General features: G+C 38.9%; 3 protein-coding genes across 3 annotated transcripts; all 3 read right to left on the bottom strand.

Annotated features, from left to right (window-relative positions):
- Window positions 1-1521: 1521 nt before the first annotated feature.
- LOC119024808 (unconventional myosin-Va-like) lies at window positions 1522-14964 on the bottom strand. The gene is made up of 40 exons (XM_037107923.1): window positions 14938-14964; window positions 14451-14561; window positions 13693-13864; window positions 13293-13437; window positions 13016-13172; window positions 12798-12941; window positions 12346-12427; window positions 12111-12218; window positions 11876-11982; window positions 11505-11770; window positions 11331-11412; window positions 11108-11248; window positions 10860-10985; window positions 10472-10555; window positions 10054-10179; window positions 9701-9798; window positions 9510-9596; window positions 9279-9387; window positions 8976-9187; window positions 8739-8895; window positions 7965-8204; window positions 7594-7842; window positions 6920-7013; window positions 6691-6833; window positions 6397-6504; window positions 5916-6050; window positions 5745-5801; window positions 5290-5517; window positions 5096-5160; window positions 4940-5014; window positions 4655-4853; window positions 4206-4299; window positions 3969-4112; window positions 3691-3845; window positions 3523-3612; window positions 3276-3426; window positions 2907-3186; window positions 1928-2102; window positions 1760-1840; window positions 1522-1674 (listed from the first exon to the last, which is right to left on the bottom strand). The coding sequence occupies exons 1-40, from the start codon at window positions 14962-14964 to the stop codon at window positions 1522-1524; spliced, it is 5457 nt and encodes a 1818-aa protein (XP_036963818.1).
- A 1611-nt stretch (window positions 14965-16575) lies between these two features.
- On the bottom strand, window positions 16576-18665 carry arpp19b (cAMP-regulated phosphoprotein 19b). Its single transcript, XM_037108257.1, has 3 exons — window positions 18470-18665; window positions 17799-17921; window positions 16576-17698 (listed from the first exon to the last, which is right to left on the bottom strand). The coding sequence occupies exons 1-3, from the start codon at window positions 18512-18514 to the stop codon at window positions 17528-17530; spliced, it is 339 nt and encodes a 112-aa protein (XP_036964152.1). The 5' UTR covers window positions 18515-18665; the 3' UTR covers window positions 16576-17527.
- An 879-nt stretch (window positions 18666-19544) lies between these two features.
- rsl24d1 (ribosomal L24 domain containing 1) lies at window positions 19545-22137 on the bottom strand. The gene is made up of 6 exons (XM_037108526.1): window positions 21979-22137; window positions 20700-20813; window positions 20543-20615; window positions 20380-20443; window positions 20163-20248; window positions 19545-19929 (listed from the first exon to the last, which is right to left on the bottom strand). The coding sequence occupies exons 1-6, from the start codon at window positions 22057-22059 to the stop codon at window positions 19853-19855; spliced, it is 495 nt and encodes a 164-aa protein (XP_036964421.1). The 5' UTR covers window positions 22060-22137; the 3' UTR covers window positions 19545-19852.
- Between the last annotated feature and the right edge of the window lie 678 nt (window positions 22138-22815).

Consider the following 22815-nt stretch of genomic DNA (forward strand, 5'->3'; position numbering starts at 1 on the left):
TTTAGGCATTTGCAAATACAGAGCAATCTTGAACTTAGCAGATGAAAGATAAGACATAACATGTCAGCATGTAAATTCCAGATATCACTTCACAGTAACATCAGTCTAAAAAGCCAAATGTGTTTATTTTTTTAAAAACCTTTTCCTTGTCATGGTCTGTAAATGCGGTCTTAGGGATTAAATCCATGTCAAGTTAGTACACAAGTCTTGTCCCATGTAGATGAGGATTATAGTGCACATCACTGTTGTAATAAGTACCCAAAATACTTGAGTAAATGTAAAGATACCATGTTAAAATGTAACTTTAGTGAAAGTGAACGTCACACTTATGAATAGCAATTGAGAAAAAGTCTTACAGTATCAGATATTAAATGTACTAAAATGTGCGTAAAAGTAACAAGAATAATGTTTTTATTTTTCTGGCAATAAATGTACATAACATCAACGTATCAAAACGTACCAGCAAAAGTATTTATGTATAGTATAATATAGCTTGCTGATTATCTGCCTGGGTGATTATCAGATACAATATTCTGCATTTTTCAGATTTTTCCTTTTTCCCCCCAATTGCCAATAATACAAATTTAGAATGTGCCACTTTAGCTCTGATGCAGCAAGTAATCTGCAAAGTAACTAGAAACTAAAGTTATCAAATTAATGTAGAGTATAAAGTACAATACTTGCCTCCAGATGTAGTGAAGTGGAAGCATAAAGTAACAGAAATTGAAAAACTAAAGTGAAGTGGCTCAAATTTGTACTTCAGTTCAGTACTTGACACACTCAAATGTACTTAGTTACTTTCTATCACTGGTGCACATCCCTATTTTTATTTGTTCTGTGAAGGTTATTTACTGTTAGTTATGTAATAAGGATACAGAAGCAGCGAGTGTGCCTGTGTCAATAAGACGGAATTAAAATAGTCAACATTTTCTTGATTGTTTAAAGTCCTCACTTTGGAGATACAAAATTCAAATCATGAGGTAGTAAAACTCTCACTTCAAACCATCATACTGTAAAAGCCAGTCTTTAATATGATGAAAACTTTTAGACTGGTTAAATATAAACTTGAGTTATTTCCTGCTCCTTCACCCTGTCCTTACATAAATATCATCACTCGATATTAGAAGTTACAGAAAAATAAAGTTACAGAAATCAGACAGTGCTTCTAAATTTCATAACATTCAACATAAAAAAATTTAACCAGGCAGTTCATGGTTATCCATTTAAATAAAAGATTTGTCAATGGGAACATTATATATGTTCATCTATCCCAGTTATCAGAAACTTGTCAGTTGCAGTTGTTGATAAATCTTATTTTTATATATTTTTCATTCCCATTAATGCATAAATGAAGCCACAACTGAAGCCACAACAATACTTTCAACTCCTGTACCAGCAAAACATTAGATGTGGCAAGAGAAACTGTTGTTGGCTTTGCAGTGCTGAGATACTGCTGCAATACTCTATGATGGTTAAAACATTACAGCGGGTACAAACTGTAGGGTGTCAGGGTTCACAGGTCTAGATACGTGTGAGAAAGCCCAGATTGAGGCTAGCAGGGATCTGGATGGTCTCCAGAGCCACAGAGGAGGGTGTGAAAGTGAAGGTGATGGAAAAGATCATCTTGGCATCCATCATCAAGGTGGTTGACTCGACTCTGTCTTTCAAAAGCTCCTAAAATGTACAAAGTAAAAAGGTGATATAGTGAGAAAGAGACAAGACTGCGTTCTTGTTCACTCTTAAATTTCCAGCCACTCACTTTAACAGTTGTGATGAAAGTGGTTGGTACTCTCTCTTCAAATTCAATCACCGGGGTGTACAAGGTCAACACCTTTACAATCTGTTAAGGCAAACAAACAACAATCAAAGCACCAACAACACATCATGTTTACAAATCAAGAAGTCTGAACATTGAATGATGACGGACCTGTGCTGTGGTGAGGGCAGTACACATGCTGCAAATGGCTTGGGCGTCTGCCTCAGTCTTCTTCTTGATCTGCAGAAGCTGTGCAGCCTGTATGAGAGGCTCCAGTGTCTCCTTGGCACCGCAGTCTATCAGGTCCCTCTCCATCAGCCACTCCTCCAGCTGCCAAACATTGTACCTGAAGCCAGAGGCAACAAACAATTCAGACTGAGCCAGGGAACTGTCCAACCTGGTTCTGTGAAACCAGAGTAAGTGTTGAATGAAAACACTGCTGCTTGTATGACAAAGCAAACAATTTACTGCAAGTTTACAATTAATTAAATATAAACATACAATACACTGTTCACTGTACAAGATTAGCTCATCAGCCACCTTTAAAGCAACATTATATAACTTTTAAATTTAAAGTAACAGCTTCATACGCCTCCATCACTTGTTTCTGCACTATGTAACTTGACTGACATGGTAGGATCACAGCATTTTATACATATAAGATAAGATACAAGCTTTCGACACATAACATTTTTATGATGTAATGAGTTTTGTTTGTAGGTAGCACCTATATTACATCTGACAAATTGTTGGAGACCTCACATTTGATAATATGACAGTGGTGTTGCACTCAGAAACTGTGGGGGGCACCAAATCACACACAAATTCTGATTCTACATATACAAACAGAAATATTTTGCTAAGAAAACCCTAAAAATATCCCCTATGCATGATGTTTTTATGTCTGCTCATTTAACACATTATCTGAGGTTTCTTTAGTTTCAAGTATTGACTTTCTCCATCTAATCTGACACAATATATTGAGAGTGAATAATTACCTGGAGGTTTCATAGCAATCATGCTAGTGGGTGTCTGATATAGTCTGAGAAAGCTTGCTTGATATCAGTTCCTCAGTCCAAACTCTTCTGTTCCTATAGTTTTACTGTATGAAGTATAATAGCAACATTCCAATGAACATTTTGTGCTATACCTGATCTGCAGGCCTTTGCTCCAAGAGCACATGTCCTTGCGCAGCAGCAGGTGGTTGAGTGTGACTGCGCAGATGTTGTAAAACTGCTGCTTGACGACCTGTTTAATGAGGTCTGGGTCTATCCCGTGTTGACTCATGGTGGTGTGGAATTGGCTAATGCGCTGCAGGAGGACTTCAATTGTCACCCCCTCCTCTGGGTAACTGGTGCTTCTCTTCCTCAGACCTGTCGGTTTGGACCCCAGAACACCCTGGATTGACTCGTGCTCCAGCATGCTTGCAACTACGCACGAGACACAAATCAAGGAAAAATAAATTTCATGTGTTATGGTTATGATATTTATTATCTTAAGTCAGATTATGTGTCCTCACCAATCAAAGGCTGCAGGATATCTTCCATGCATTTGATGAGCTGGCGGTAAATTTGGATGGCAAGATCACCCAAAACCTGCTGGTACTCTGACAGTTCAAAGTTGGTCAGGCAGTGCTCATTCTGCTTGGAAGTGTTTTGCTTCATGATGACCTGAAGTACAAAGAGGTTGAACAGACATCCCTTGTTAGTACAGGGACACGCACAACTCTAAACTTAACTCTGACATCAGAGTTTTCTCAAGTTTACCTCATCTCCACTGTACTGCTTCAGACAGTGCATTAATCTGCATGTGTTGGCCAGCCAGAAAGACACCACTTCAAAATCATTTCCTTTCCTCTGTTGAAACAATGTACACATTAATTCAAAATAAACACATCAGCTATCTTATGATATAGATCCAAGTTAATACCACACCTTAATGACCCCTTTGACTGTGGTGATGGTGGAATTGAGCAGAGCACTGACTCTCTGATCATCATTCACGTTGTCTGCATATCGTAGGCACATGAAGATGATGTAAGCTGGAAGTCCAGGAATAAAGCTGACTGCTACACCACGAGGCTTCAGTTCTGAGAAGAATACATTACAAAAAAAATCCTCAAATAAAGTGCTCTTTATCTATCAGATATATTCGCATGCAAATCCAACAGATCAGAGGATAATTTACTTGAGAAAAAACAGGTAAAACATACCTGTCACCACACTCTTAAGCAAGCGGCTTACGTCACTCTGCCTGTACTCCAACATGCCCTTGTACTCTTTCTCCTTGCGGGTAATGTTCACTGCTCTGAGTGGGGCATTCGTCACAGAGGGGTTACTCTTCTGCTGAGCATTCGCTAAATGCAACACATAAGAAAATCACAGGATTAAAGCTGTGCTGATGTCATCTAGGAAGTACAATGTATGGACAGTCAATGCCAAGTGATTACCTTCAAAATCTTCAACTGTTTTGATGTAAAATTTAAGTTGTTTTTTCAACTTGCGCATGGATTTGTCTTGTTTCTCTTGCTGCTCCATGAGTTCCTAAAATGATGTAAACAATCTGGATTAGTGTGAGGACAAAACTTTTATAAATTGAACAGAAGTGTTCATTTTTAAAGTTAAATATTTTTTTGTATGGTAGAAACTCTTAAAATTCATTAAAATATAAAGAACACTCTCCTTACTGTTCTGTTTTTACATTATTGTACAATTTTTGCTTTTCTCTGATGATGTAATATCAAGTTTCCTAAAAGATTAACACTTACTCTCGTTTTATAAAGTAAACTATAAGGGGGCCCTTTCAAAGGTACAGATCCAGTATTCTATAGAGAAATCTCAATAAATACACAGTAATAATAACTAATAAAAGTCAAAGTGACAGATTCGGCAGACCTACCAGGTTCTCATTGGTTAGCCGTGTGATCTCATGCTTCAGGCTCGCCTCAACGCGGGCATCTTCTGACAAGAGGAGGCTCTGGGCCAGCATCTTTTGCTGTTGCTCCTTTTCATCCTTCAGTTTGTTCACCTCCTCAAGCAGCTTCCTATACTTCTCACTGTAAACACGTTCCTGCTCCTGCATCTGGCACTCCAAAACTCTGGTGAATGAAGGCATAGTATTCAATTTAAAATGGCATGTACATGCTTGAATGTGCCAACAAACTGCAGAATTTTATTTAATTACCTATTGGTCTCCTTCAAGCCTTCATAAGCCAGCCACAGCTCTCCATCTTCATTCAAAGTATGGATGTCAGTGGACCTGAGAACAGAATGAGAGAATTTAACACTTATCTGTACCACCTAATAGATTTAAACAGGAATCAGAGGCACATGATCTCACCTGTCGACTTCTTGAAAGGAGGGAATATCAAGATCTAGTTTCACACCTTCCCCGAGCGCAGAGTCCTAGTGGACAGAAATAGAGGATAAATTAAAATCACGTTGTTGTCAAATGTCTGTTGCTTTACATGTAAAAAGCTGAAATTTGAAAAAATTTGAACCCAATAAATGTAATTATGTAATTTATTTTCTCACCTTGTGTTTCAGAGCCTCTTGACGGACCATATGTGACCGGAGGAGCAGCACCTCCTCTTTTCTCATTTCCAGCTCCTCATTGGAAGAACTGAGCTGATCCAGCAGGATGTTGTAAGGCAAAGAACCGGGGACAGGGGGCATCATTTCACTGTCCTCATTGGTCAGAGACTTCCGCAGCTCATCTAGATCCTGCTTTAACTTCTTGTTCTCAGACTGCAGTTCTTGCCGCTACATTAAGACATTTAGAGAAACAAAGAAAACAAATACATGGGATTTTTTTATTAATCACCATAGTTAGGTTTTGTCATTTAGTACAATGCAAATATGATTTACAACAGAAAAAAATTTCAAAGTGTCTTATTGCAATGAATCTTTGTGGACATCTCTTTTTTTTGGGATGTCAAATCTTGGTTTGATCCAAAGTTTGGATGGAATGGATGGCTGACCCATCATACCTTCAGCCTTTCCAAGTCCAGCTCTGCTCTGCTAACACTTTTCTGCTCCTCCGCCTCCTTTTTAGAAAGACATTCAAGTAACAAAATTATCAAGTAAAGGATAATTAATAGCTTATAAATACAAAACTCTTCAGTCTGCTTAGCAATGGAGACTAGTATTTCAGTTCATACTTTGGCCTTTTCTTGTTGGGCTTCTTCTTTGTTATCCAGCTGCTGCCACAGTGATTGTTTGTCCTGCTCCAGTTCCTTCACTCTTCTCTGGAGCTTCAGAAGGACAGGCAGATCCACCATCGCCTGGGTCTCATCCTAACAAAACACAGCAAGCACTGGCTTTTGATTCTCTACATAAACTAGCTAGAATGCTGCACTAATAGGATTATAACATGGACAAGACCAGAAAAAATCTTCCCACAGCTGTTCACAAAGGAATGAGTGTCCAGTTCTCTGCAAATATCAACTCACATCAAGAAATACCTCAATTTTGTATTTCCTTTTTTGTGCCACTAATCAAATAATTCTCATAGGCTGTAAAACACCATTCTTAACAGGAACCCAACGACAGAAGAAATTTCATGGTTATTCACAGTGAACATTGTGAGCAATGAGTCAATTCTGATAATGCACTGTGATATTGTGTCGCTTTCTACATTACCTCTGTTTGCACAGGGCTGTCATCAGAAGAGCCTAAGCTCTGACTAAACTCAGACGAGTTACTGCTGTAGCTGGAATCTGTCCTCTTGTGACCAGATTTGCTTGAACTCTGGGTGGGTGTGAGAAAAACACAAGTTACAGAAGGAACAAGTAGCCAGATCTAAATCATCATATGAGACACAGGTACAGGTAGGTAACTGAATGTCATAATATTAGTGATTCTGGCTTGTGAAACTATCTTGAAATTCTGTGATGTATGAAATGACAACTATGTCAAAACTGAAGTTTTCCTCACAGTGTTTTGATCCAACTCTTCCTTCAGGTCTCTGTGCCGCTCCTCCAGATGCAGGTGTTCACTCAGCAGACTCTGGTAGCGAGAGCGTTCTTCCGCTAAGCTCCTCTCCATTTGTTTTGTATTTGAGTCATTCGTTTTAATCTCTGAAACAAAACAGTTTTGCTTTACTCATTTAGTCTTCATTAAACCATTACTTAGGAACTGTCGAGGTGTGAGCTTAGCTGCCAACCTGTCAGCTGTTGGGCTTGTTCCAGGATTACTTTGTTTAGTTCATCTTTCTCACTGTTCAACAAGCTGTTCTTCATATTAAGCTCTTCGACCACCTGATTGTAAGAAGAGGGTAAATCATGTGTTATCATTCTTTAATCATATTGAGGTTCTAGAAACTAAAACAGTGAAGCATAATAACCAACCAAGTTCATATACCGAGTACTGGATGAGATGAAATTACTTCAGCTTCTATTTTGCATTTTATTCTGTCCTTTTGCATTTCAGATGTTTATCTGTAAATCATAAGTGTACTCCACAGGCGACTATGTTGATTTATGGAACCTAAAACCTACATGCAGGGTTGCGCCATTCTTTCCAGAATGTTTTGGAAAAGCAACATTAAAAATAATTAAAACAAATCAGCATGTAGCTTAAAGTAGCAGGAAATAAGGGTGATGAATGGTGACAAAGATTGGGGAATAAACAAACCTCTGCTGTACAGCTAAGTGTGAAAATAACAGTTTGACATGTGAGGTACAACATGATTTTTGATAAATGCCATAGAGGGTACTTGTATCTCCCCATCAAGTCATAATTCCATCAACTACCAATCTAGAAGATGAATGACATGTTTTATGTATAAACATGGGATTTTAAAGTGGGATACATTTACATTAAGTGTGGTAGACCTACCTGTTGTGTCTGCTCCTTATAGACCTTTGTCTGCTCCTCCAGGTCGTCTTTCTCCCTGCGGGTGTTTTCCAGCTCGTGCTGAAGGAAGGTGAGTTGCTGCAGCAACGAGGGAACTGTCTCTGCCTTGGCTCTGGCCTCCTGCTCTGATCTACGGAGGTTTTGGATCTCTCTACTCTGCTTCTCTCTCTCCACAGAAAAGGTCTTCTCCACAGCATTCAGCCTCTCACTGAGTTCTCTGTTTTCTTTGTGCTGCAGGGGAGGAAACACACACATGCTGAGCATGTGATATGTCAACTCCCAATGACCCAATGTTTCTCCAGTAAACAACCAAGACAGACAAAACCAGATATCCATACTCACACAATACTTACCTGCTCATCTATCTTGTGCTGCAATTGCATAATCTTGTTCTCCATTCCAAAGTTGAGCTTCTTGAAATGCTCCACAGAGCGTGCCTCAACTTTCAGCTTCTTAAAGTCCTTCTTGGCCCTCATGCGACGTACACAACTCTGCAGCAGAATAATGGCTGCCACAGTGCATCTGTAACGCCGCCTAGCCAGGCAGCCTCTCATCCATTTCTGAATGACCACAGCCTTTTGCTCAAACATCAACTGTGAAAAGAAAGACACATATCATGTTTAAACACTGAAAATGTGTTCAAGTTTATTTCATGTTGTAGCTGACAAAAAGTAAACATGGACCCAAGCCGTTGCCCCATTTAATCTAAAAGTGTTTTTGAGGCCAACAAATCAGGACAAATATTTTCAGTCTCTAATTTGACTTACTGATTAAGAATCCAGCCGACAATCACGGCTTAGGAAGTGCAAAAACAATTACATGCAAGAAGCACTAATTCCTGTTTTCTTGGTGGCACCTATGAAATCGAGTATTGGTAAGTGTTATAATCAACTATCAAGGTCTTCTATGGATTGATAAAATTCCCTTTAAATCCCTTACACACTTGTAGAAACAAAGAAAAACCGTACACTAAAATCAAGGCAATTTGGACATTGCTTTCTGCAATTATGTTAGTAAAATTTCATATTTGACTACAAAACCTTCCACTAAAGGAGACCTTACAAGTGGGGAATTATAACTTATTTAATTTCTAAAAGTCTTCAGATTTTTATCAATCATGGCATTACCTTATGGTACTGCTGTTTAGCCATGTAGGCCCTCAAGAAGCACTGAATAGTGATAGCTGCAGAGCGCTGCTGCTGGTAGTGTCTCCTGGTTGCCCACATACGAACATTCCTCTGAATGACAACAGCTGCTCTGGTCCATCGTAGAAACTTAACATAACTGAAAAGAGAAAATAAACATGTAAGACATATGCAAAGCAACATGGTAGCATTCTGCTGTTATTGAATGTCTCCACTTACCTGCGTGCCTGGTGACCCCGTACATGTCTCTGTATTGTGATCGCAGACTCCCTCATCCTCAGGAATTTTTTGCGGGCCAGCCAGCAGCGGATAGTCTTCTGGATGCGGACACAAGCCATACGCAGCTTGTCAGAACGCAGCTTCTCCAGGTAAGCCACCTGACCAGCCCTGAAGAAGATCTTGTTTTTTCCAAACTGATACTTATCCTGGTCCTAAGAACAAAAACGTATATACAGTAGCATATATTTATACACATATACTATAAATAATTACATCTATATTTTCATTAAAATATTGACAGACCTCTATAAGTTTTCCCAGTAGATTTTTGCAGGTTTGTTTTCTATCAGGAAGCACATCCTTCTGCTTCATGAGGACCCGATAACGGCTAAAAAATTCCTGATAGGTCCATCTATAATAGTCAAATAAATAAAACGATTTGAATACATAATTTTCTATATACAGTAAAGATATAATGTGTACACCTGTGCATGGCCCTGTGCTCTGTACCAGGTGTGGATGCTGATATTCTACCTAGATGGGAAGCCTGCCGCTGAGATCCGGATTGTTTCGAGGACTCCACAAGCGCGGAGCTGCTGCATTGCCCTCACAGGGTCCAAGCTTCATGAAAGATGACAGACAAAACACACAAAAAATGACTACTCATCTATCTGTGCTTGTTGCGATAATTGTGTGCAACAGAAGAGCAAAATTTTCCAGCTCACGTGAATGAAGCTTTATCATCATTTGGCTTGATGCAGCGCACGTAGTGAGGAGTTGTTGCATTTAGTGTGTCCATCAACAGATGTAAAGACTGTCTGAACTGAGTGAAAAGACAAAGATAAATCCATAGAAATACATGAAATGGGCTTGAACATTTGGTTTACATGTCCAATATCAGTACATTACTTAAAAGGCAACTAAACCTGTCCAGCTTAATATCAAATTAAACAAATCTTAATTTCTCCACATAATTATTTTTAAACAGGGAGTTTTTCCAAGTTTTTCATGACAACAAGAATTGTAACTGTGGGATATAGCTAAGTTTCACTAAAACCAAACATCATGTTCTTCTCACCTGCAGTCCAACAGTCTTCTTAGTTTCTCTCTGAGTCTGACCAGCCCTTCCAGTGACACTGGTTCGCTTGTTAGTTGAACTTGGTGCCTTCTCATCATCTTCAAACAGCTTCAGCAGCAAATCAAACTGAAAACATATGTTTTTTTTAGAAATCAAAGTGACAAAACACAATGTTATCATTGAACAGCAGGTGGCAGTGTTTTCAATTTGAAATTGGAAAAAGTGGGTGTACTTCCTCCAATAGTTGTGGTTAAACAATTCCAGGGTGTGTGCCAGGGCACTTGCAACATAAAATATAGTTTGCAGTCATTTAAGTTTAGTTAAGGAGGTGTTGACATTGGATTCTTTCAGCCCACAACAAAGATAGAGGAAGGACAAGGAAGTGAAAATATAATAAACCATTTATAAACAATTTCACCTTGCTGTTTTTCAGCACATTTATCTGCTCCTCATTGACTGTGTCCTTGTTTTTCTCCAGGAAACCCTCACACTGGTACTCCACCTAGGCACAAAGGACCAGGTCACACAGTGCTCTTTGACTGGAATAGTAAAGGCCACATACCTCATCTCGAGTGTGTGTGTGTTGTGTTAAAGTGTTATGTGAGGTAGAATGGTTACTCTTGCTCAAATTATTTGAATCATCAAATATTTTTGGTAAAGGTACATGCGTCTGACTATGCAGAGAACGTAATTACAGTTTCACACTTGACTCTCTTGGTGCTCATCATGAGAAAACATGAGTCATTCGTCCATTTCCTGACCACTAAGACACAACCCCCACCACAGCACATACAAATATGTTTCACCTTGTCTGCAAAGTGGTGGATGATGAAAGCTCTATTTGACATCCTGGGTTTATCAAAGTGAGCATTCTGCTTCAGGAGGGTGTTGTACATTTTCTGAGCCCATGTGTCGTCAGAGCCCTTGGGCATCTATGGAGAGAGGAAGTGCTGACACATCACTTAGTCATGGCCTTACTCATAACCTCCAAATATAATGTAGTGGTGGAGATTTCCCCAGTGGAAAGTAGCTGAAGAAAAACATGGAATTTTACCTTGCACTCTTCATCCAAAAGGTCCAGAACACCCAGCTTGGCCTCAATGAGATTAATGCATGGTTGGTTGTCGTAGAAGTCAATCAGTGTCCAGGGGATTCCCTCTTTCATGTACTCCTCTTGTTCCAGTTTGAAGACATGCTGGAGGGAGTGATAGCTGATGATGATAAATGTGTACATTGTGATTACAGAATGAATGGGTTGAACAGGAAAAGACACATACCTGGTTGAACTGTTGTTGAAGCTTTTCATTGGCATAATTGATGCAAAACTGTTCAAAGCTGTTGACATCAAATGTTTCAAACCTGAAGAAAAATATATGTGTAAGATGAAAACAACGTCTGGCTGTCCTGGGAACATAAAAGGAAAAACTAAAAACCTGAAAATAATAACATACCCGTAAATGTCCAGCACACCAATGAAGGAGTGTTGTTTGGCTGCAGATTTTAAGGCAACATTAATGCTGTCCACAATCCTGCTGAAGAGTCTAGCATAGATGTGTTTAGCGAGGGCATTTCTGCCATTGACCGCATTTATTTTGGAGACAGACTTGACATAGGTTTCTGTGGTTGTCTTGAGTTTCCTGTGACATAACCAGTGGGCCATTTCTTCACAGGGTACCCCCATCAACTCACAGAACACGCTCAAGTGGATGTTATCCGGCTGGAAATAATAATAATTATCTTGTACAGGTTACAAATCCCAAATATAATATTGTTACAAGTAAAACAAATTTGCAAGATTAAATATTCCTTTGTCAATGTTTACCAAGATGCTGCATCTGTCTGCTGACTGATCTTTCACTTCCACGTTGCTAAGATGGAGAATAGCTGCCAGAATTTGGTAAATTGACATTTGATCAGCTTCTCCAATACCTACAAAGCAAAGAAAACAATAAAAAGATAAGTGATAAACAACTACATCAAAAGTCAATCCAAAAACAGAGAAAGTGCACATTCATTCAACATGTAAATGCAAGTACTGAAATGCATCCAACACTCACCTAACAGTGAGAAAGCCTTCCTGGTATCGCACAGCTCTTTGGCATCATCCACCCCGTCTATGATTGGGCTCTGACCCTGGTTAGTATAGTGGAAGTCATCTGCGCAACCTTCAGACATTAATCAAATAAAATGTTGCCCGAAATAAACAATCTGTCACACCTGCTTTTGCAACTCTATTTCAATTGATTCTTAATTCTGTGAAAAAGACAACTGGTATTTTGGTGACTCTCATACCTAACTTGAAGTCTTTGAACTCTGGTAAATGTGAGGAGGCACACAGTTGGTAGAATATATGGTAGTTCCTTTCCCTGTGGGCCTGAAAGTAGTGAAAACCAAAGTCACAAGTACCGTGAACACGTTTGATAAAATTGATAGCTCTTGTGACTGCAGATGAACTCTAAGCACATTGCTAAACCCTGGCTTACAGTGAAATCATCAAATCTGAGACAATTGCTTAACACAAACCAACCGTGGGCCCAGCAGGCAGGCAAAACTGCGAGTTGTTCATGCTGTTTGTTATCATGTTGCTAAGATACATATGTTACATGTTACACGGACATGAAAGTGTTTTCAATCAATTAACTACCATGAGAAACACTAGATAAAATGCTTGAAAGGGCCACATTCCAACACTGAGTGTAGTCACTTTCAAGGCATGCGAGTTAAATCCATTTCAGGAAATTTACCTGAAAGACAACTCTAGACTTTTCCAGCAAGTAGGTTCTCACATTGGCCCCAATTATACAATGCTTCTTGTCAAACCCAATCTCAATGTACTTCCCAAAACGACTGCTGTTGTCATTCCTTGTTGTCTTGGCATTCCCAAGGGCCTAGACGAAACACACAAAAAGGCTTTCAGTAACTTGTAACACTTTATAATTTAGTCTGTACTGTTAAATGTTACCTCCATGATGGGGCTGGAGGCGAGGACTCGCTCCTCAACGTTGGCCTCCCCAGAGGAGCAGCTGACTGTGGCAAAGTAACGCATGGCGTACTTTGCAGAGACAGTTTTGCCAGCTCCCGACTCACCACTCACAATGATGGACTGGTTTCTTTCATCTCTGTGTGAAAAGATGTGATGACATACAACCCAAATATCAGCCAAAAAATATTAGGAGTATCAGCTTATAAGCAAATTAACATTTCATTAGATTAAAAGTGTAGGGAGGAGGTTACAAAACCTGGCCATCTGTTTGTATGCTTCCTCTGCAACTGCAAATATATGGGGGTCCATGTCTCCCATGTTCTGCCCACTGTACGCACTGATGATGTCAGCTTCATAGATAGGCAGACTCTCATAAGGATTAATGGCAACCAGGACAATTCCTAAATACAACCAAAAGAATAAATAAATGTATGTTATACGACATGGAGTCCAATTGAATAAATAACGAACACTGTTGTGTGTATTATTCATCTAAAATTTGTGGAACACACTTCAGTGTATGCTCCTTTAAGAGCAGCCTATGCCACAATAATCAGCATGGTGTACCGTAGATAATGTCACCGTGTACAGTGAGCAGGGCTCCAAAGTCTACAGTGACATTGATAGTGTGAGTCAAAGGAGATGAAGCTCCTTACCACAGTATGTGTAAATCAACCTGGAGTCCACGAAACGCACTTTCAGGTTGTGTAGCACTGCCGGCTCATGGAGATAGCTGAGAGCTGTGAGGTCATTCTCCCCGACCAGGATGTTTGGGTTTCTTAGTGGGGGCAAGTTGTTGGTTTTGGGGTCTATTTTGTATTCCACCTCCTGGAAAAGACACAAGAACTACAGTATGAGCCTGAATAAAGTAAGTTGCAAAACAAAAAAGAAATCAAAATAGGTAGTTAGGAACAAAAAACTTAGTTATACTTCATGCTTCAGCTAACTAGCAAACACTGAGCTTGACTTGTTCACTCTTGATAATGCTTTGACCTTATTTCCATACCTGAAGCGCAAGCCCAAACTCGACATCACAGCTGCCAGCAGCCGCAGCTTTCAGCCTCGCTGTTATTTTCATATATCAGTCAGCCCATTGTGAACCAAGGACATAACACTGGCTTCCTGCTTTTAAAGCTTTGCAGAGGTGCACAGAGGCACAATGTATTGGGTCTTGCCTGGCAATCTATGTGCATTTACCAAACATCCCAGCTGCCTCCAATCACCCCACACAGATTTATGAGGCTCCATTGCCAGTACCCTTCCAGAGAAATGTGTGCATGGCTCTCTGACAGAACATCACACACCCATTTCCACCTCAATGCTTTTATGTGTGTGTGTGTGTGTGTGTGTGTGTGTGTGTGTGTGTGTGTGTGTGTGTGTGTGTGTGTGTTTGTGTTGCATTTGCCTGTCTCACCGTGCCATCATCCAGCTGCAGAGTCAGCTTCAAGTCGCCGGGTGTGTAATCTTTGATAAGCTCTGCTGACTTCCACACCTCGGCTGCATCTGGGAGCCATACACGGGCATACTGATGGACAGAGAGGGGGACACCGGGTCAGAGCCATTCAACCAGTAACACAGTCTCACAGTCTTTAACAAAACCTCAGCAACACAGTAGCAGTGACATGTACCCCAGGAAAATGTCAGGATAGCTTAACTTGAAGTCAGCAGACAACAGTCATGCGTATAACGTGATACGGGGTATTATGAGTGGGACAAATATTTTAAAAAGCAGCACATTAAGATTTTAAATACACCAGAGTTATTCAGTAAATATTTCTAAGTGACAAGTATAAGTAAACTGTATTTTTGACAAATTAATTAGCGACAAGTTAACTAACGCTAGCTTGAGAAAACCGTTGAATGACCTGGAAAACCGACGCAGACTCATTTAATAAAGTTACCTTGGAGTAAAGTTCAGAGGCTGCCATGTCTTATAATTCGCTCCGTGACTTCAGAAACTTCCTCTGCCCGCAGAAAGAAGAGAGAACATTGCTCCGGAGTTTTAGAGGAGAAGACAGGAACTTTTCTGGGCTCCTCTCCTCTGCTCGGCTCGCTGCTGTGCGCTCAGATGAAGGAGCTTCAACTGCTGCTCCAACAGTTGTCAGTCAGCTGCGCGTGCCCCGACACGTTCTGCTCTCGTGCATCTTGCGTGCCTCCCAGCGGCCAACGTGCACATGTCAACTAGCCTCGCATGAGGACAAGGCTGTGATGGTGCAGCGGAGTATTGGAGCAAATGTACTTAGTTACATTCCACCACTTGTCAACATGACTGGCATGATACAATATGTGCAATTTTTTTTCTATAAAATCCTGTGTGTTTCTGTCTGTTTGTTTGTTGTATCCAATTCCTGCTAAAATGATAACAATCAATTAAAACAATTAAAATCAGTATCAGATTCAGAAACAGATTTATTACCAAGAAGGATTTTACACTAACTAGGAATTTGTCTTGGTGAATAAGGTGCAGGCACTCTAGACAGTAAATAATAAACAATAACTATTATATATACATTATAAAATAAACAGTATAAAAAACAGAGACATGTAGGATAAGTCAAGATGGAAGAGCTGTACAGGAATGACAAAATAGATTACAAAAATTAAGAAATAAAAGATTGTTAAAATATATTTCAAAACATTGAAATTGAGAGGGGAGGGGTCGGCCACAATCCTACCTGCATGTCTCAGAGCCCTGGAGCCTAATGCACCCCTTAGGCCCTGATACAGCATATAATCAGCAAAATAACTACTAACTAACTAACTAAATTTATCAAATAAATATAGAGGTTAACATACTGCATGAGTCAACCAAATATTGGCGAGTCCAATTATAAGATCTGATATTACACCTTTTCCATTTCTGAATATCAGCCTGTCTTTATCCAGTTGCTGATAAAAAATATTTTTTTAAAAATACATATAATTTCAACATGCACTGCTTAGGCTCTCATGCAGCATACAATCTGCAAAGTACCTAGTAACTAAAGTTATCAAATAATTATAGAGGAGTGAAAGCACATTATACAATATAAATAATAATACTCAAGAAACTCACAGCTAAATCAAAATTGGACTTAAGTACAGTGCTTGAGTAAATTTACTTGGTTAGATTCCATCACTGAAAAAGTACTTCTTACAGTTAATCATAAATTCCATATCATGGCTGTCAGTCCACATCAGAAAAGTTTGTTTATTGATCTGAAAAGATGCTTTGATTTACTACTTTTCATTGTAAATACTGGGTAAATTACCCTTGTACCTCCCACTCACCAATTAAAGTCCAGCTCAAGTTCTACATTAAGTCGACTGCATTTTTTAAGTACTGACCCTTGAGAATTCCCATTTATGCAACTTTATTTAATATTTACTTAACATTTGCTCATTTTTTCTCGTCATATGTTATCATGATACACCACACCATTCGATGGAGGCAACTTTTCTTCCTGGTAGGCTTGAAGACAAGATCAACAGGCATCTTAAGTGCAAGCAATTAAGCGTAAAAATAAATGCGAGGACACATTCAATTGAATACGTGTACATAAAGATATTATGCAAAACTATTTTATTTACAAAACAAATGGCACAGTGTGACTGCACAGTAAATGCACATGCACACTCCAGACATGTCAAGGGAGTTTCTTTCCATAAAATCCTAAGTGATTCCAGTCAGACAGTGACAGACATTTCAGGCAAAATTCACAACTAAGATTCTCACTGAGGGAGCAAATATTGCTCAAGAGGGTTCATTACTTTTAAGGCCATTTTAAAGGTCAGGATGAAATGGAGACCAGCAGCAAGTCTTTGCAAACCAATATCACTAAAATGAATTAAAACACAACTGGCTACAAAGTGTGTGTGATCTACTCTTCAGTGCGTTGAAAGCACAGAATCAAACAGTTTCACAGAGAGAGGAAAGGACACACAATCAAGGATTAGAAAACAAAAAAACAAAGTGGGATTACTTCACTTTTCACTATTTAAACAGACATGCCTCCATATGAGCTGTTAATTACAGTCCTCACACATACATCAATGCAAACCTTGATAATATTTTCTCTGTTGTTATTTTTGCCTCTTTAACTAACATTAACATGGTGAAACAAGATTCCTTTGGAGGTGAACAGATCATCTGTGCAGGCTCTTCAACTACTGTTTGACAATTTGTATGGAGGCATATATCCTTAAAAGTGATGCTCTGTAAAACTTATATAGCACTGACAACCATTCATATTTACGAGTGTGATCATGTTCAATAAACCGCTATTTAGTCTCTTTTAGAATTCTGAGACACATTTTCAGCTACTTCTCTGTTGGATTTTACTCACTGACAATTCAGTGTCTGACAGTTGCCAATTTTTCTCAAGAATTTGACTTGGTACATTACTTGTTCTGACAGAATACATACAAAGGTGAAAAATTAACAAAAACGTAAACGGCAGGTAGATATGAAGTGGGAGCTGGAATGGTAACAAAACAGTAAACATAAAAACATCAACCAGCCAGTTTGCTGGCCACGATCGAAGTCTTTCTTTGAGGCAGGTCCTGAGGTGTTGGGATGTGGCCGCCTGTAATCTCTGTCTTCTCTGTTGGTGCAGATGGCAGCTGTTTGTTCTTCATCTTTGCCTTGGCCATGTTGTAGTCACCAGAATCAAAATACTTTTGCTGGACAATCACAAAGACAAAATGAGAAAACTGTAAGACTAGGACTGTTTGAATCATTAAACAAACAACAAAAACTAGAAAGCTGAGATATAAAACGCACCCCCTTCTGAAGTCTTTTCCTAAGAAGGTCTGAGCCTCCAGGCTTGGCTCCAAGGTTGGGATACCTAGCCTTCAGTTTGGCCTCCTCGGCTTTCTCTGGACTGGTTACTTTGTCCTCCATTTCCTATTGAAAGTGCACATAGTGTATGCATGTCAAACGCAAATCCAGCTGACATCATGGGAGGAAACACTGTCATGTAAAGTTAAAAGAGCATATGGCATTAGTGACTAATAAAACCACAATATGTATTGTGACAGCAGAAGCAGCTAGAGCTCGTAGGACTACTTATTTATATTACATAATGTGCAGGCGCCGCCATGAGGGAAACTCCAACTGGTGTTGGCACTAGCATTAATCTTGCCATTTAACTTAGCATGTTTAGCTACAAAATTAACCACCGTTAGCGAAGCCATCGGTTTCGTTACAAGCGATTGCGCCAATTTTTCTCGTCTCCCTGAAGACGGCAAAGCTATTGTTTTTCTTTACCAACAAGCGTTGGCAGCTAATTAGCTAATTACTTGGCAGTAGCAACGTTAATTACATTAGCCAACAGTAGCGTGCTAGCTACTGGCTAACTAGCTTGCCGCTAGCCGCCTTGTAATTTACCAGGCTCGATGTGCTAACAGCATCGGCTGAGTTGCTAAATTTTGCAGTTTGCTGTTTCAGTTCACCTGCTGATCTTCAGAAGCCCTCGTTCCTTCAACCTCCTCGGACATAGCTGTATTGTATCCCTGCTCTGCTCCAAAAACAGAATGTAACCGCTGAAGCAGCTCCTCCGGCAGCTGAAAGGTGGAACTGGTAAGCGACTAGGCGGGCGAGGGCAGCAGCAGCCTGTCATGCAGCCTGTCCAGCAACAGGCCGGTTAATCGATGCCAGAGATGATGGATGAGACCAGGGAGCGTCAGATCATCACATGAATGTGTCAGGCGTCAATTACAATTACTAAGACAAAGTTACTTACATACTGTATCTCAAAATAAGTTATATATGACGCTTTTGAGTGATTAATGTGTGTGTGATTTATGTTTTGATAAACAATGATTATGTATCCTGTGTAACACTTTTAATATGTTGAAATTATTTTGCCCTCTAATATATGGAAGACCATTTCCACCAGGCACAGAAGAAATACAAATTAATTGTAAAATATCATAACTTTGTGATAATAAAGTCAAAATTATAAGATATTATAAGACTTGCTGTTTCATAGTTTTGAAACAGGAAGTCAAATTTATGAGATAAAAGTTAATCATCTACTCTTCATTGCCTCCTCATTGATTTGCTGGAATATTTTTTGGGGTATGGAGGACAAAAGATTATTCATGCTGTTGTTTTTCATAGTATTTCTTGTCAATATCCAATTATATACACTTCTGATAACATCTATGTGGTAAGGGTCATTCAGACAAACTTGTCACACTACTCAAAGCATCTAAATCCATAAAAACAATAGTTGTGGTTTAATACCAGAAACATCTTACTTTCCCTTAAGAGCATAGTTTTTAATCGTAATTTTCAGGGGTTTTTTGCTGAAAGCACTGCATACACTAGATAACTGCTCCCTACATAATGTTCATACTAACACAGCAACCACTACAAACTGTTGATCAGCAAAAAAACAATGTAACATGAAAGTGAAATGGTTTCTCATACATAAAACAAATCTTCAACTATACCCTTTGGCACCAACTTAGGTTTTCATTTAGATATGGGTTTAGTTAACATTACAGAAAATTGGAAACAGAAGACTTTTTCACTTTTTATTGTTTATCTTTTCTGTATTACTGCAATACATAAAACTCTGCAACAGGATTGAGTAAATTCTTTACAGCCCAAACTTACACTCTGAGAACAATAACTGGGAGATAAGTGGTTAATTGCTGCAGGTTTGGAGATCTTTGTTTGGCCAATGCTCTCAGCTCCTGTACAGCAAACTTTACTGCGTCCATCATCAGCCTTTTGTAAAATTAAATTCCAAAACAGAGGTACAATTTAAATCAAGGTCAACATGCTCATGAGTTCTATCCCACAAAAAAAAAACCCTGGGTACAAGATTAAATATCTTCCTCTCCCATGTCCACATCTTCTTGTAACTTCTGCACCATCTTGTCTTCCAACTGTTTGGCTTTTCCTGCAAAATATAAAAGATACAATTTCATTGGATTGGGTTTTCTGTTTTTAATAATTCAAACTGAATCATTCCAATTGCTGTCAACATCCAGTCAAAGGGGACAGTACAATGTGCATATGTGTCTGTTATGTCTGCCATTGTGAAGTATAGCAGTACCTTGTGTGTTGAAATCAATTCCATGAATTCAACTTTCTTGAACAGGATCATAAAATTGACTATTTAGTGACTCTTACCTGCATGTGGTGCTTTGATAAGGTGAATATTTTTCTTCACTTCGACGATGGCCTCTTCCTTCTCCAACTGTTTGCCCTTCTTTAATCTATACATTGAATACATGAAAACAGTCAAGGTGAGGCAAGCACTATCAATACAAAATCTGTTACATAAAAGCTATTTATGAAAATAGGAAGACAAGATGAACTATTCCAGAGAATGAACACAAACGCTCACCTGTTCATGATGAATCGTGCCTGTCGTTTCTGTTTGATTTCTTCCACCCTCTTCATGGCTTCCACTGTAGAAATCAAAAGGGACACAAGACTCTTCAGGTCAAATATCAAATAAAAAAACTATTTCACAGCCAATACAAGCAAGAAATAATTGTATACTTTACCTGTCTTCTCCCACAAATCTCTGTTATATTTCACGGGTATGTTTCTGCGTTTCTCGAACTCCAAAGAATTATCCTGAAAGAGAGGATTTTTGTTTGATGAAGAATAGTAAAACCAATTAAAGACTCTAACAAAAGTGCTCCACAGAAAAAAACTTACCACAGTCAACTCCTTTCCTGATGCCTTTCTGAATGCTTTGGTCCATCTTGTTTTTCTTGGGTTACGCTTCTTCTTGAAGTTCTTGATGCATTTTGACCTGCAGAATCTGAATGTCTACATATATTCAAAAAGACAGACAGAAAAACAAATTATTTAAAGTTTAACTAAAGACAGAAGCACAGGACTTCTAATGGATGTGAGTTTCCTTGGCAGAAAGGTAAAAGACCACTGGAACGGTAGAATTATAAAGTTATAAAGAGCTGAGAAAGATTTGTTATTTCATTTGTTGAACGTTAACCTTTCTATCCTTAAACATATCTAATTATGGTGGACAGCATATCATCCAATCTTATTGAAATATACTATAATATTAGTCCCACCAAACTACGAGACAAAGTGTGTTTTCCAAGAGCAAAAATAGCTCACTCAGTATGTATCTTGTTAACAATCATTCAGTGAGTGAGACCACACAGTGGTGACTACAGATGGAGAGAGGATGCCGCATCAGAGCCAAAGTACTGTATTACGATATTAATATATTCGATCAGCAATTTGACAAAAAAACAAAACAGACACTGATAATCATAGAAACTCTGAATATCTGCGAGGCCAACAATCAGTCTATCCCTATTAAATATGATGTTGCCAAAGTTGCACAAGGTATAAAGTTTACAGAATTATGAACGCAAGAAAAGAATACAACCAATCAATAAGAATTTAAATATAATGATTATTCCTAGAGTATTACCCTTGTGAAACATGTTTTGCCTCTGTTTGGACTGTCATAGGCGTTTCTGAATACTATTGACAATATTAAGGCAGTACAGGCTTCAAAATCTAAAGCAAAGTTGAACAAACATTACTAAGATAGTATAAGTTTCAGATCTATGACTGAAGGAGTGTTTATGATTTGTCAACAGTCTGCTGCCACATCGAATCTTTAGAGGGCGCAATTACTCCACAAGCCAACCCGAGGCCCTGCTACTTAAATGTCCGGCCTCATCATCACCCTTGTGGAAAAACAGCACGGATCTAACATTTCATTGTGCGAACGCCATGCGCGACTACTTCACGTTGTAAATCTCTGAACACTGAGATAGATAATCACCACGATGAGTTATTAGCCGTCCTCCAGCTCATAACACCCTGCCGTCATCCCACGTGAGTGAATACAGCACGTTACGTTAGCAAGTTAACGATAGCCAGCAACTAGCTAACAGTCAAATACGAGCTTCTATTAAGGTTAAAGGATAATTCCGGAATAAAGACGGTATCATACCTTACAGTCGTTCCTTACAAACATCTGCCCATGCCCGGGGTACACCGGCCCCGAGCAGAAATAACACTTTTCGATGCGCATTTTCACAGCAGATGAGCTGCGTGCGACGGGCGATAAAAACAAGACCGCCCCGTCACCACTTCTTCGGTCTCCTCGACTCTGACAGCTGAAGCGCCTGTTGGAGATCTGCTGCCCCCTGCTGGACTCTCGGTGTATCACTGTTTCTACTTTAAATCACCCATCTTCAGTGTTGGTAAACGTTTAAAAACATTAAAGACTGTTGGAAGATAATTTGATCTTTGATGGGCTTGGACTTTCTCCTAACCGCTGTACCACATAATGTTAAAACCATAGGTACAGACAGAAATATATTCCATATTCATGTTTATAACGTCAAGTTGTGTATTGTGACACATCCGTAATATGCTATTGCAGCCCAAAGTGTTAATTTTCAAATAAATTAATAATTCTGAAATTGTAGAATACAATTTAATAATCAATAATTACAGTAAATATGTATATAAATTAAACAATACATTGTGAAACAGAAAATAGCCAAAACTCCTTACTGGTTTGATTTACAGGTTTATATTGGAGTTCACTTTTATTTCAGTATGGAAACATCTATTTAAATGTGCCCTTTTAATTTCAAGTGGTATTTATTTCTTACCACAAAATCCCTTGCGGACACAAATTCACCTTTTAATAAAAATCATTTTGTTTTGTTTTGATGTATTTCAAGTTTCAAGTTTCGATATATATTTCTATACATCATTTACCTATATTAATCAATTTTCACACTCAATGACACCATCTTTTCAAGCATTTTATATATAT

This window comes from Acanthopagrus latus, chromosome 8 (assembly GCF_904848185.1).
Source record: "Acanthopagrus latus isolate v.2019 chromosome 8, fAcaLat1.1, whole genome shotgun sequence".
NCBI classification, from domain to species: Eukaryota; Metazoa; Chordata; class Actinopteri; order Spariformes; family Sparidae; genus Acanthopagrus; species Acanthopagrus latus.

Bases quoted from the DNA above. Each gene is read 5' to 3' on its own strand.
- rsl24d1 (XM_037108526.1), bottom strand. From the start codon at position 22,059: ATGCGCATCGAAAAGTGTTATTTCTGCTCGGGGCCGGTGTACCCCGGG. The intron at 20,814-21,978 runs GTATGATACCGT...GAATATATGTAG, and splicing joins TTGTAAGGAACGACTGTAAG to ACATTCAGATTCTGCAGGTC. The intron at 19,930-20,162 runs GTAAGAGTCACT...TATATTTTGCAG, and splicing joins TATCAAAGCACCACATGCAG to GAAAAGCCAAACAGTTGGAA.
- LOC119024808 (XM_037107923.1), bottom strand. From the start codon at position 14,964: ATGGCAGCCTCTGAACTTTACTCCAAG. The intron at 9,388-9,509 runs GTAGAATATCAG...TGACTATTATAG, and splicing joins GCGGCAGGCTTCCCATCTAG to ATGGACCTATCAGGAATTTT. The intron at 3,846-3,968 runs GTATGTTTTACC...TATTCTTCTCAG, and splicing joins GCTTAAGAGTGTGGTGACAG to AACTGAAGCCTCGTGGTGTA.
- arpp19b (XM_037108257.1), bottom strand. From the start codon at position 18,514: ATGTCCGAGGAGGTTGAAGGAACGAGGGCTTCTGAAGATCAGCAG. The intron at 17,922-18,469 runs GTGAACTGAAAC...CACTTTCAATAG, and splicing joins GGGCTTCTGAAGATCAGCAG to GAAATGGAGGACAAAGTAAC. The intron at 17,699-17,798 runs GTGCGTTTTATA...GTGATTGTCCAG, and splicing joins GGAAAAGACTTCAGAAGGGG to CAAAAGTATTTTGATTCTGG.